This window comes from Micromesistius poutassou (assembly GCF_964030765.1).
Source record: "Micromesistius poutassou genome assembly, contig: SCAFFOLD_6043, whole genome shotgun sequence".
NCBI lineage: Eukaryota > Metazoa > Chordata > Actinopteri > Gadiformes > Gadidae > Micromesistius > Micromesistius poutassou.
Genome location: NW_028178594.1, coordinates 1 through 12,833, shown reverse-complemented (window position 1 = coordinate 12,833; position 12,833 = coordinate 1). Strand labels below are relative to the sequence as shown.

At 50.1% G+C, this 12,833-nt stretch overlaps 1 protein-coding gene across 1 annotated transcript; it reads left to right on the top strand.

Annotated features, from left to right (window-relative positions):
- Positions 1-1,140: 1,140 nt before the first annotated feature.
- Positions 1,141-9,118, top strand: LOC311373541 (dual serine/threonine and tyrosine protein kinase-like; the record flags this gene model as incomplete). The annotated part of the gene is made up of 8 exons (XM_084490287.1): positions 1,141-1,272; positions 1,663-1,792; positions 5,812-5,968; positions 6,793-6,925; positions 7,105-7,218; positions 7,621-7,735; positions 7,928-8,062; positions 8,450-9,118. The coding sequence occupies 8 exons, from the start codon at positions 1,141-1,143 to the stop codon at positions 8,635-8,637; spliced, it is 1,104 nt and encodes a 367-aa protein (XP_084346413.1). The 3' UTR covers positions 8,638-9,118.
- Positions 9,119-12,833: the final 3,715 nt, after the last annotated feature.

Below are 12,833 nucleotides of genomic sequence, written 5' to 3'. Positions count from 1 at the left end.
TCCTAGGAGACACACAGGTGTCCTCCTAGGAGACACACAGGTGTCCTCCTAGGAGACACACAGGTGTCGCTCATAACACGAATGGGCGGCTCCTTTTATGTACAGGGGCATCAGAGGTATCATCAGGGGTATCATCAGGGGTATCATCAGGGGTATGCCCCTGATGCCCCCCCCTATCCCCCCAAACTAGTGAAGATGTCTCCGACCCGCACCCCTGGACCCTAAAGGCAGCAGGCCCGTGATTAGTGTTATGAGTGACAGCGCTGTTCGTCCAACGCTGTCTGTTGAGGACTCAGAATGCCCTTCATGATCCTCACTGTCAGGGTTCATTTAAACAGCCGACTAATGTGGGCGCAAGTGACAAGGAAAACAAGTTTGATTGGATTTTGATTGAAGGATCGTTTATTGATGTCATAGTATGGTCTGTGGAGTGCTCCATCATCTCGTCCAAGAAAAGAATGACTTATATAATAAGTGGAATAATAATAATTATTATTATTATTTTCAGTGAATGTTGTGATTGCTGCGTAGCATGTTTTAATCATTCTGACTAGCGGTCACTGAACTGGGAGGACCCACCCTGTTGCCATGGTCGCTGCACGTCGTCACATGATGGACAAATGATTCATATTACCGATTACTGATATTACGGATCACAGTTCCATTGCCCTACACACTTTCTTCGTTGAAGAAGTGGTGGGAGTGTGGGAACATAGCAAGAGGAGAGGAGTAAGAGATAATACTGTTGACTGTAAAAATAATACGTAAATAAATGCACACAGAGAAGAAATCTAAAGTCAAAAGTACTGAATTTAATGTAACCGCATTCAATGCATTCATAATTCCAGTATACGCAGCATCCAAGACATTAAGGAGACATTTAGCTTCAAATATCTGAATGGGGATGCATTACCGTACAGGTGGTGATAGTTTCTTTCCTATTCCCTGATTATTTTTTTTACATTCAACGGAACAACCTTGTAAGCAAACTAGGTCTAGTGGTCTATTAATTTGCCATTCATTCAGATGGGGATAGATGGTTTCCTTGGCTAACGCTAGGCTACGTAGGCTAGGGACAGAGCTATTGCGGCGGGGCACGTTTCAGTGCAGTGTGTTTTGTAGGCTGGCTTTGTAGCGGCTATGGGGAACATGGATCTAAGGAATAGGGAGGGTGATAGGCTGGTGTGCAGCAGGGAGGAGACCTCAGATGAGGCGTTGGATCTGCAGGGCCTCCAACGCACACAACCGTTACACACGATCACTCACCGGCAGGTATTACAAAACATTACATGAGGTCATGATTGTGTGATTGTGGTGATGGTCACGGTAAATGATCCCAGTTACGGTAAATGATCCCATTTGTGAAATGAGGAGGGCTCGGATTCTTGGAAAATAATGTCTTGTAAAAAAGTAAAGCCGATTCGATTGATTTAGAGATGATTAATTTGGAAATTTGGATTTAATCAGATTTTAGAAATGTTGTTATTCCGTTATTCTGTCAACTAGTAGTGATGTTCCTTCTGCTGGCGTGCGTGTGTGTGTGTGTGTGTGTGTGTGTGTGTGTGTGTGTGTGTGTGTGTGTGTGTGTGTCTGCGTGTGTGTCTGCGTGTGTGCGTGCGTGTGTGTGTGTGTGTGTGTGTGTGTGTGTGTGTGTGTGTCCAGCTGGAGGAGGGCCACACGGGCCGGTTGGAGCGGACGGAGGACCTGTGGCTGCGGGTGAGGAAGGACCACGCCCCGCGGCTCGCCCGCCTCTCCCTGGAGAGCCGCTCGCTGAGGGACGTCCTCCTGCACGGTACTCCTCCACCTCCTCCACCTCCACCACCACCACCACCACTAGCTCCACCTGCACCACCACCTCCACTAGCTCCACCACCTCCACCTGCACCACCTCCTCCACCTCTACTACCTCCACCACCTCTACTAGCACCACCTCCACCACCTCTACTAGCTCCACCACCTCCACCACCACTAGCTCCACCTCTACTAGCTCCACCTCCACTAGCACCACCACCTCCACCACCTCTACTAGCTCCACCACCTCCACCACCACTAGCTCCACCTCTACTAGCTCCACCACCACTAGCTCCACCTCTACTAGCTCCACCTCCACTAGCACCACCACCTCCACCACCTCTACTAGCTCCACCACCTCCACCACCACTAGCTCCACCTCTACTAGCTCCACCACCTCCACCACCACTAGCTCCACCTCTACTAGCTCCACCTCCACTAGCACCACCTCCTCCACCACCACCACTAGCACCACCTCCACTAGCTCCACCTCCACCACTAGCTCCACCACCTCCACCTCCACCTCTACTAGCTCCACCTCCACCACTAGCTCCACCACCTCCACCTCCACCTCTACTAGCACCACCTCCTCCACCACCACCACTAGCACCACCTCCACTAGCTCCACCTCCACCACTAGCTCCACCACCTCCACCTCCACCTCTACTAGCACCACCTCCACCTCCTCCACCACCTCCACCACTAGCACCACCTCCACCACCTCCACCACTAGCTCCACCACCTCCACTAGCACCACCACCACCACTAGCTCCACCTCCACCTCCACTAGCACCACCACTACTAGCTCCACCTCCACCACCTCTACTAGCACCACCTCCACCACTAGCACCTCCACCTCCACTAGCACCACCTCTACTAGCTCTAGCTCCACCTCTACTAGCACCACCTCCACCACTAGCACCTCCACCTCCACTAGCACCACCTCTACTAGCTCTAGCTCCACCTCTACTAGCACCACCTCCACCACTAGCACCTCCACCTCCACTAGCACCACCTCTACTAGCTCTAGCTCCACCTCTACTAGCTCCACCTCCACTAGCACCACCACCACCTCCACCACCACCACCACCTCCACCACTAGCTCCACCTCCACCTCCACTAGCTCCACCTCCACCACCACCACCTCCACCACCACTAGCACCACCATCACCTCCACCACTAGCTCCACCTCCACTAGCACCACCTCCACCTCCACTAGCACCACCACCACCTCCACCACCACTAGCTCCACCTCTACTAGCTCCACCACCACTAGCTCCACCTCTACTAGCTCCACCTCCACTAGCACCACCACCTCCACCACCTCTACTAGCTCCACCACCTCCACCACCACTAGCTCCACCTCTACTAGCTCCACCACCTCCACCACCACTAGCTCCACCTCTACTAGCTCCACCTCCACTAGCACCACCTCCTCCACCACCACCACTAGCACCACCTCCACTAGCTCCACCTCCACCACTAGCTCCACCACCTCCACCTCCACCTCTACTAGCTCCACCTCCACCACTAGCTCCACCACCTCCACCTCCACCTCTACTAGCACCACCTCCTCCACCACCACCACTAGCACCACCTCCACTAGCTCCACCTCCACCACTAGCTCCACCACCTCCACCTCCACCTCTACTAGCTCCACCTCCACCACTAGCTCCACCACCTCCACCTCCACCTCTACTAGCACCACCTCCACCTCCTCCACCACCTCCACCACTAGCACCACCTCCACCACCTCCACCACTAGCTCCACCACCTCCACTAGCACCACCACCACCACTAGCTCCACCTCCACCTCCACTAGCACCACCACTACTAGCTCCACCTCCACCACCTCTACTAGCACCACCTCCACCACTAGCACCTCCACCTCCACTAGCACCACCTCTACTAGCTCTAGCTCCACCTCTACTAGCACCACCTCCACCACTAGCACCTCCACCTCCACTAGCACCACCTCTACTAGCTCTAGCTCCACCTCTACTAGCTCCACCTCCACTAGCACCACCACCACCTCCACCACCACCACCACCTCCACCACTAGCTCCACCTCCACCTCCACTAGCTCCACCTCCACCACCACCACCTCCACCACCACTAGCACCACCATCACCTCCACCACTAGCTCCACCTCCACTAGCACCACCTCCACCTCCACTAGCACCACCACCACCTCCACCACCACTAGCTCCACCTCTACTAGCTCCACCACCACTAGCTCCACCTCTACTAGCACCACCTCCACCACTAGCACCTCCACCTCCACTAGCACCACCTCTACTAGCTCTAGCTCCACCTCTACTAGCACCACCTCCACCACTAGCACCTCCACCTCCACTAGCACCACCTCTACTAGCTCTAGCTCCACCTCTACTAGCTCCACCTCCACTAGCACCACCACCACCTCCACCACCACCACCACCTCCACCACTAGCTCCACCTCCACCTCCACTAGCTCCACCTCCACCACCACCACCTCCACCACCACTAGCACCACCATCACCTCCACCACTAGCTCCACCTCCACTAGCACCACCTCCACCTCCACTAGCACCACCACCTCCACCACTAGCTCCACCTCCACTAGCACCATCTCCACTAGCACCACCACCACTAGCTCCACCTCCACCACCTCCACTAGCTCCACCACCTCTACTAGCTCCACCTCCACCACTAGCACCACCACCACCTCCACCACTAGCACCACCACCACCACCACTAGCTCCACCACCACCACCACCACCAGCATCACCTCCACCACCAGCACTACCACACTCCTCCTCTGGTAGCTCATATAGTATAAACCATATAGTTCATTCATTCTATTCATGAGTATGTCGGGTACACTTTACTTTCTCTACTTTATTAACTTGATCCCCATTGACGCTCCGGATACCCCTCCACTCAGCCAGCTGAGCTAGTTCACCTCAGACAGCTGCACAGCCAGTAAGAAAAGAGAATCTTATTGTAAATCGACATACTGCTACCAGTATGTCGTAACTATTACAAATTATTATTTTTTTTATATCATTTTTGGAAGACCTTGAAAAAGAATCGTGAAATCTGACCTTAAATTACCCAAAATTGGGTTCACATGCTCCTTAATCAAGTTATTTTAAATTTTTTCGATTCTGGTAAAAATATCCGTGTTATGTATTCATGCACAAATAAGATTATGAGCAAATGGTCTGCCATTATTCAATAAATCACAAGTCCACTTCAGAGGAGCCCACCGCCCTAAAAATGAGTGGGCCCATCAAGGACATCCCCCTTAAGTAATGTGGAACGTTTTACGTTGATAGCAAAACAAATTACGGCGGCGTCTGATCACATTACCACTGTTGCTTGAGATTTACAGATAATTTTATAATGGAAGTCAATGGGGAAAAAAAAAACGCTTCAACCATTCCGAAGGTGAACATCTCACATCTTTCAACGTTGGCACACGAATAGAAACCACACACAAGCAGGTCTCCAGGAAGTAAAGTACCGCTGTGGTGACCGGGTGTGGTGACAAAAAGCATCAGCCTATTTAAAGGCCACAAGTCCACTCCCAACGGCCCAGGGACTTAACGCTTGGTGCGCTTTCTCATTGGCCTTGCTAGCATTAGCATGTTAGCATGCTCACTGAATATTGCGCATATAACGATTTGGCTCATGCACCCACACACATTTTCGTCAGAAATGCCTCGTGACCAATTTTATTATTATTATTTATTTGAGATATAATGCTGTACTTGTTGGGAATTTGTAATTCCCCTGGATTGTTTGTTAATTTGTCATTATTATGCATATATTTGACACACCACACACACACACAAATGTTAATGTTCTAGTGGCAACCAGGATATCTCCACAAAGCCAAGCCTCTGGTTCAGTCAGAATCACACGGCCTTTGGTTGACAATGGAGGATATTGTCAGTAGCTTTGGTGCAGAGCGTCCTAATAGTGTAATTATTGATATCGGTTGAAGGAAACCCCTCTTTATTGTGTTTGGGACAGGCAAGCCCAAACTGGGCCGCGAGCTGGGCCGCGGCCAGTACGGGGTGGTCTACCTGTGTGACAGCTGGGGGGGGAACAACCCCTGCGCCCTGAAGTCGGTGGTTCCTCCCGACGACAAACATTGGAATGATCTGGCCCTGGAGTTCCACTACACCAGGTCAGTCAGCCCCCCCCCCCCCCCGCAGGCAGCTCGGGAGTTGGTATGGTCCGTTTGTATGGGAACAACATTTGTTCCCATACAAACGGTGTTTAGTACTGTTTGTTTGGGGACAAATGCTGTTTGTATTGGGACAAATATGGTCTGTTTGAGGACAAATACAGACGCATATAATTTTTCTGATGCATTGCACTGAATTATTTGCAGCTTACGCTCATTTTCGCTACTGGTCTATTAATGGGTGTTTTAGTAACCAAGGTGTGGAATAATGGGGAGTTTAATTGTGAGCATTCTTTATGATACGAACCACTAAGGCGGGTGTAACACCACTGAGTCATGGTGTTATGTTGCTCAACCCGCCGACACTTCAATAAAAGACAAAAGGCTGTTACTGCATTGCGTTGTTTTTGTGAAGGTACTCAAGTGTTGGATACGTGGTCCGCACGCATCGCTTGACAAAACTCGCTCCACCCCGATAGTAACGCCTTGTTCTCCTTCATTGATCAGACGTTCTGACAGGTTGGATCTTGAGGCTGTTTTAATCCTCTAACCAGGCCGAGAACTTGTCACCTCTGCGGTTGAGCGTTAGGAATGCAGTGCATGACCGGGAGGGCAGGGACTGCTGCCCCCTGGTGGATAATTTAATAAAACCTGATCGAAAAACCAACTCAAAACCACACCTCGTCTCCAAGCATCAAAACCTCCCCGTTTGATAACAAACGGCCCCTCCTTGGAGTTCCATCCTTTTAGTCTCACTTCGATCAACTGTTCGGCATCGACGATCGATAAAGGTTGAATTGAAGGGGTCCTGTCCCTGCGCTCAGGTCCTTGCCCAAGCACGAGCGTCTGGTGGACCTGCACGGCTCGGTGATCGACCACACCTACAGCGGCGGCTCCAGCATCGCCGTGCTGCTCATCATGGAGCGTCTCCACAGGGACCTCTACACCGGCATCAAGGTGAACCCGCTGCCACAGCTCAGTGCTCACGCGTACATACTCCCCGTTTCAGCTGAAACGGGCCCATATGTGGTTCCCCATATCTCTACTCTCTCGTGTGTGGTATTGGTTTAACGTCAGCCGGGGGGCCGACCGGGCCCGCGCTGGACGCCTCTCTTAACGCCTCGGTTGTGCCCCAGGCTGGCCTGTCGCTGCAGGAGAGGCTCCAGGTCGCCCTGGACGTGGTGGAGGGCATCCGCTTCCTGCACGGCCAGGGCCTGCTGCACCGAGACATCAAGCTGAAGAACGTCCTGGTGAGTGCAGCAGCGGAAGAGAGACCTTTGTGTCGTGGGATCTGCAGCGGGGGGGGGGACCGCATAGATTGAGTGACGTGGTCGAGCAGATTCTAGAGAGTGTGGTGATTGGTTGATTTGTGGTAGGGTATTCAAGTTTTTTTTCATCCAGAAAATCCATTGCGATGAAACTGAGAGTTGCTATTGTAAAATTATATATCCAATTAAACGACATAAATTCAATTCCTGTTTTGTTTAGTCTAGTATAAAGCAATGCAACCCTTCACCAGTTGCCCTCCTCCACACTGTTCGTCATTGTGTGTGTGTGTGTGTGTGTGTGTGTGTGTGTTTTTACGAGCGCCCGTGTCATGTGTTCTGCATGTGAATCCTCCTCCTCCTCCTCCTCCTCCGCTCTCCTCACAGTTGGACAAACAGAACCGGGCGAAGATCACAGACCTGGGCTTCTGCAAGCCCGAGGCCATGATGTCTGGCAGCATCGTGGGGACCCCCATCCACATGGCCCCGGAGCTGTTCACCGGTCAGACACAGAGCATGAAACTAATGGCTGGGGGGTTAGCACACGTAGACAGAGAAGGGGGCTGGTCCATTAGAGAAGTTGACTAGCCGTGAAGTGATTTCAATGTAAACGACTGCATGCATCGCTTGTAATGTAAAAGAGTCTTATCGCTTTGACTAGATGCTTTTATTTGAAAATGTCGCCCCCCCGCAGGGAAGTACGACAACTCGGTGGACGTGTACGCGTTCGGGATCCTGTTCTGGTACCTGTGCACCGGCTCGGTGAAGCTCCCCGAGGCCTTCGAGAAGTGTGCCAGCAAGGACCAGCTCTGGACCAACGTCAAGAAAGGTGAGCCGCTCACACCTCTGCGGTGTGTGTGTGTGTGTGTGTGTGTGTGTGTGTGTGTGTGTGTGTGTGTGTGTGTGTGTGTGTGTGTGTGTGTGTGTGTGTGTGTGTGTGTGTGTGTGTGTGTGTGTGTGTGTGTGTGTGTGTGTGTGTGCGTCTGCGATGGGAGACAGCTTCTTCTTCTTCAGGATCCCTGAGGATGTGGAAATGAGTGTGTGTGTGTGTGTGAGAGCGATGTGTGGGTCTATGAGCCATTTGTGTGTGTGTGTGTTAGCGATTTGTGTGTGTGTGTGTGTGTGTGTGAAGACCCTCAATGGCTCCATCATGAGCTGTCGGGGGGCTGCTGGCAGCAGACTGAGCGAGTTGTGTGGTGTGTGGTGTGGTGTGCAGGCGCCCGGCCCGAGAGGCTGTCCAGCTTCGACGAGGAGTGCTGGCAGCTGATGGAGGCGTGCTGGAACGGGGACCCCTCCCAGAGGCCCCTGCTGGGCATCGTGGAGCCCAGCCTGCAGAGCATCACGTCGCGCCTCTGCCACTGCGGCTCCGACCAGAAGAGCAGCAGCCTGGAGGATTCCACCTGAAAAAAAAAAAAAAAAGGAAAGATACATCAATTTAAAAAAAACAAAGATAACATTCCTTTTCGGTGACGGACGACACTCTCGGACGACGTGTCGTTGGTGGGACCTGTACCTTGTAACGCGTAGAGCAGGTGTAGGATGTAGTATGTCTAAGCTGTTCCTGTTTACCACTGTTTAGATTTACACTATTTATATGACATTGATACAAAAGACCCGATAGGTTTCACAAACATGTTTTCGTTGTTTGCCGCTTTGTGTATTTGTATACAAACTCTGACATTGTGCTATTGTGTCTCGGGCCGCCATGCTAATTACTTAGTGGTCGGACGACTTGTTACTTAGGTGCAAAGATGTTTTAAAAAAAAAAAAAAAGTATAAAAATAGACCATTTTCAGTATTATGACTTCATGTGTAAAAGATACATTTTAGATTATTTAAATTGAATATACTGCTGCATCAATACAAAAATATGTTGTGTTTTAAATAAAAAAAGTGAAAATGTTGAATTATTTCTGAGTCATGCATCGTTTTTCTCATTAAATGTGTAATGTTGTCAAAGCTGTAAAATATTCTAGAATTGGAATTGGGCTGTGTTGCGTTTGAAACATGCTTTTTAAACATGTAAATAGGTTCAGGAAACCTGCTAAATAAAGACGCTATTTCTTACTGCACTGTGGTGAACTGCTGTGTAGAACATCTGTAGGCCTATCTATAACTATATATATCTATAGATAGATATGCCTACAGATTACAAGAGCAAGCGTGGCTCCACACACCCCATGACCGCAGAGGTCCAGGAACACATCTCCGTCCTGAGAGCCAGGCTGGCCCCCAGAGGAGCAGACCCCCCGGCCGGGGGGCTCTGGAGGCCCTGCAGGGCTTGGGGAGGGTCCTCCTGGTCTCCAGACTTGGGACACGTTCAGCCACAGCGACCGCTAGAGATGAATGTTCATTAAAGGTACCGTATTACACCTCCAGGTGTGAGTGTGATAGCCGTTACCAGCCGTCATGGGCGTGTCCACCTAGATGTGTGCTGTATAGAGCAGTCTACCAGTCTTACCCAGTGGACTGTAGCAAAACGTTGCTCATCTATCCGTCATACATCTAGGTGGACACGCCCATTTGTGATGTCAGAAGAGGCAGATTTTCAAAACGGCTTGTAACGGCTAATCACACTCACACCTGGTGGTGTAATATGGGAACTTTAAAGAAAAAAATCCTAATAATAGAGAAGCCATACTTGTGTCCCATAGCACAATATTCAGAGGAGCGATCAATACAAAGAAATACAATCCAATAGTGAGAGCCACCCGTCTAATGTAGGGGTCCCCAACGTTTTTTTTGCCGTTACTCCAATTTATTTGGTCTGAATATTCTTGGGTCCCCGAAATCGTACATGTTGTGGATCTCCTTCCCAACACATCATCTGCCTGTAATATATCCCAGTGAATTTGTTTTCTTATGGCTATAAATCAGTAGTTTGTATATAAAGGCCCTTTACAAATACTGGATCTATCCATTTTAAATTGAGTTTTTTCTCCCCATTAATCTCAAGGGTTTCATGAGCATTGCCGACTGCTCCTATGTTCTTTGTAAGGTCGCTATTGTCCTTCGTGGATTTGGCTTACCCAAATTGATAAGGTGGGTTTGTGAGGAGAGCCTTTTAACTTTGAAAGAGGAGAAAAGAAACACGACAAAAAAAACAATCATGGTAGCCACTTCTGTCTGTTTTACTTGAAATCGGGTGAAATCCTTTACAAAGCATTTCCACATAGAAAAATAACAGCCATTTCCTAGACACTACCCTGTATCACTAAAGCTTGGACATCACCTACGACAGCTGGTGGTTGTGGAGCAGTTGATTGCTTGGGCGCTATGATGATAGACAGTTTGTATAGAAGTTAAAAAAACAATAAAACAAGGAGTAGGTTTAATGTGCCAGTTATTCCCACTAAGTTTCCAACATTATTTGAAAGTCATTTTATTAAATCAACATGAAAAACCTTTTGATTTTGTGGTGCACTTCTCCATTCATTGTTTCCCACACATCTGTTACACTGGGATGTTAAACCAGTGGTGTTTCAGCTTTGAAATGAAGTACAATTAATTTAAGACACAAAACAGCAATTGTAAAATGACTATCGTCACTGGACTTGGCACGGGCGCAACAACAGATGTAGGATCAGCTTTACAGTCTGTATGGAACCAGGTTCACAGACACGGTTTGAAAAGGTTATTTGTGATCGGATCTGGTGACAACTGCATCAGAGGAGTACATGGAGATTGAATGGCTGTTAAAATGATATCTACAAAGGTCATACATATTCTGAAGAGAGAGAGAGAAGCAGAACGGCCTTTCCTTCACAATATAAAAAAACAACAGTGAAATGAATTTGTTCCAGTTAGTATACGAGTCCGACTGTGTTACGTAAGCAATTCCTTTTATAGATATGGTGAAACCACAGGGTGGAAACCCTCATTTTTTTTTTTTTTTACAGGCAACTCTGTACAGTCACATTGGATTACAGTTGGAATATTACAGCAAGGTCGAAGCAGGTATTTAGATATTTTACAACAAATGCCTAAAAAAAACAAAAAACAAAAAAAACGCCTCAGAGCTAGTCTATAAAATACAGTGTTTTAGTCAATGAGGTCACAGGACCGCGTCGCTCCCGCGGCGAGGAGAGCGACAGCGTCCGATACCGAGAGCATTCCTCACGTCCGTGGAACAAAGGGATGACAGCGAACGAAAGATAAAGTCCTTCCCCGGCTGACTCGAGGGAATGGCGGCGTGATGCAGCGGCCGCCGCCGTCGTCGTTGGCTCCGCCCACCCCCCCGGCTCCGCCCACACCCCCAGCTCCGCCCCCCCTGGGGAGCTGTGCGACCACACAGCTCGTCCCTCGTCGGTGTCAAGTAGCTTATATCGGATATGTTACAGTGTGGACTCCCTGTCAATCTGTCCATCCGTGCGTTTTTAGATCGTCAACCGTCAACCTCATCCAACCTGGAGGAGGAGGAGGAGGAGGAGGAGGAGGAGGAGGAGCAGCGGCCTCTGGACGAAGATCTGTCGATGACCCGGCACGGAGCATTGGGGCCGGGGGGGTCCGTGTCCCCCTCTCCTCTGATAGAGAGGGGGTGTGGGGGTCCGTGTCCCCCTCTCCTCTGATAAGGAGGGGGTGTGGGGGTCCGTGTCCCCCTCTCCTCTGATAAGGAGGGGGTGTGGGGGTCCGTGGACAGACTCTGTCGTCGGTCAGAGGTCCTGTGACGACCTCGGTACCTGAGACCTGAACTCCAGCGCGGGACGGTGCCGATGCGGTCTCCTAGCAACCGCGAGCGGCGGCGACTGTATGTCATCCTTTAACGCAAACTTGTGGTGTTTTTGTGTGTGTGTGTGTGTGTGTGTGTGTGTGTGTGTGTGTATGTGTGTGTGTGTGTGTGTGTGTCTAATTCCCTGAATAGTTCTACAATTCTACCAAACCGAATGGCCCCGCCCGAAAAAAGATGAGTTCTTCATTTGCTCCGTATTCTGCCGAACAAAACACAAATGTGGGAACAAACTCATAAACAATCATTTAAAAACGTTAAAAAAAAAGAAAAAAGACCGCCAGAGCATCCTGGCAGGCAGTGTAAATTAAAAAGTGCATCGCTTTCAAGTATGTAAACAAAAACAACAGATTCTTTTTTTTCGAGGGAAGGCGGAACCAATCGGTGTGCTTTAAGCCTCGGCCAATGAGGTGACTCCTGAGGTTTGGCACACGTTCACACACACACACACACACACACACACACACACACACAACCGACACACACACACACACACGCCCCAAACATAGGCACGACACCGAGAAGGGAATGTCCAGCGCTCAACCCCTCCGTGCTGCCTCTCTCTCCCCTCCTCTCCCTCTCTCTCCCCCTCTGAGCTCTTCTTCATTGCCATTGGACGGATGCCGTGACGCCGGTGTGTCCGTCTCTAGGACCTGTGAAGACACACCCCCTTTCCCGGTCACATGGAGAGGAAACGGAAGCTGCCAGAGGAACAGCGGTGGCGAGGAGGAGGAGGAGCGGTGGGAGACGAACACAAACACAACACAAACACAAACACAACACAAACACAACACAAACACACACACCAGGGAACCAAACAGGACAACACAGACAGGTGGAAACACAACAGAAAAAAAAGAAACAGAAATTGAAA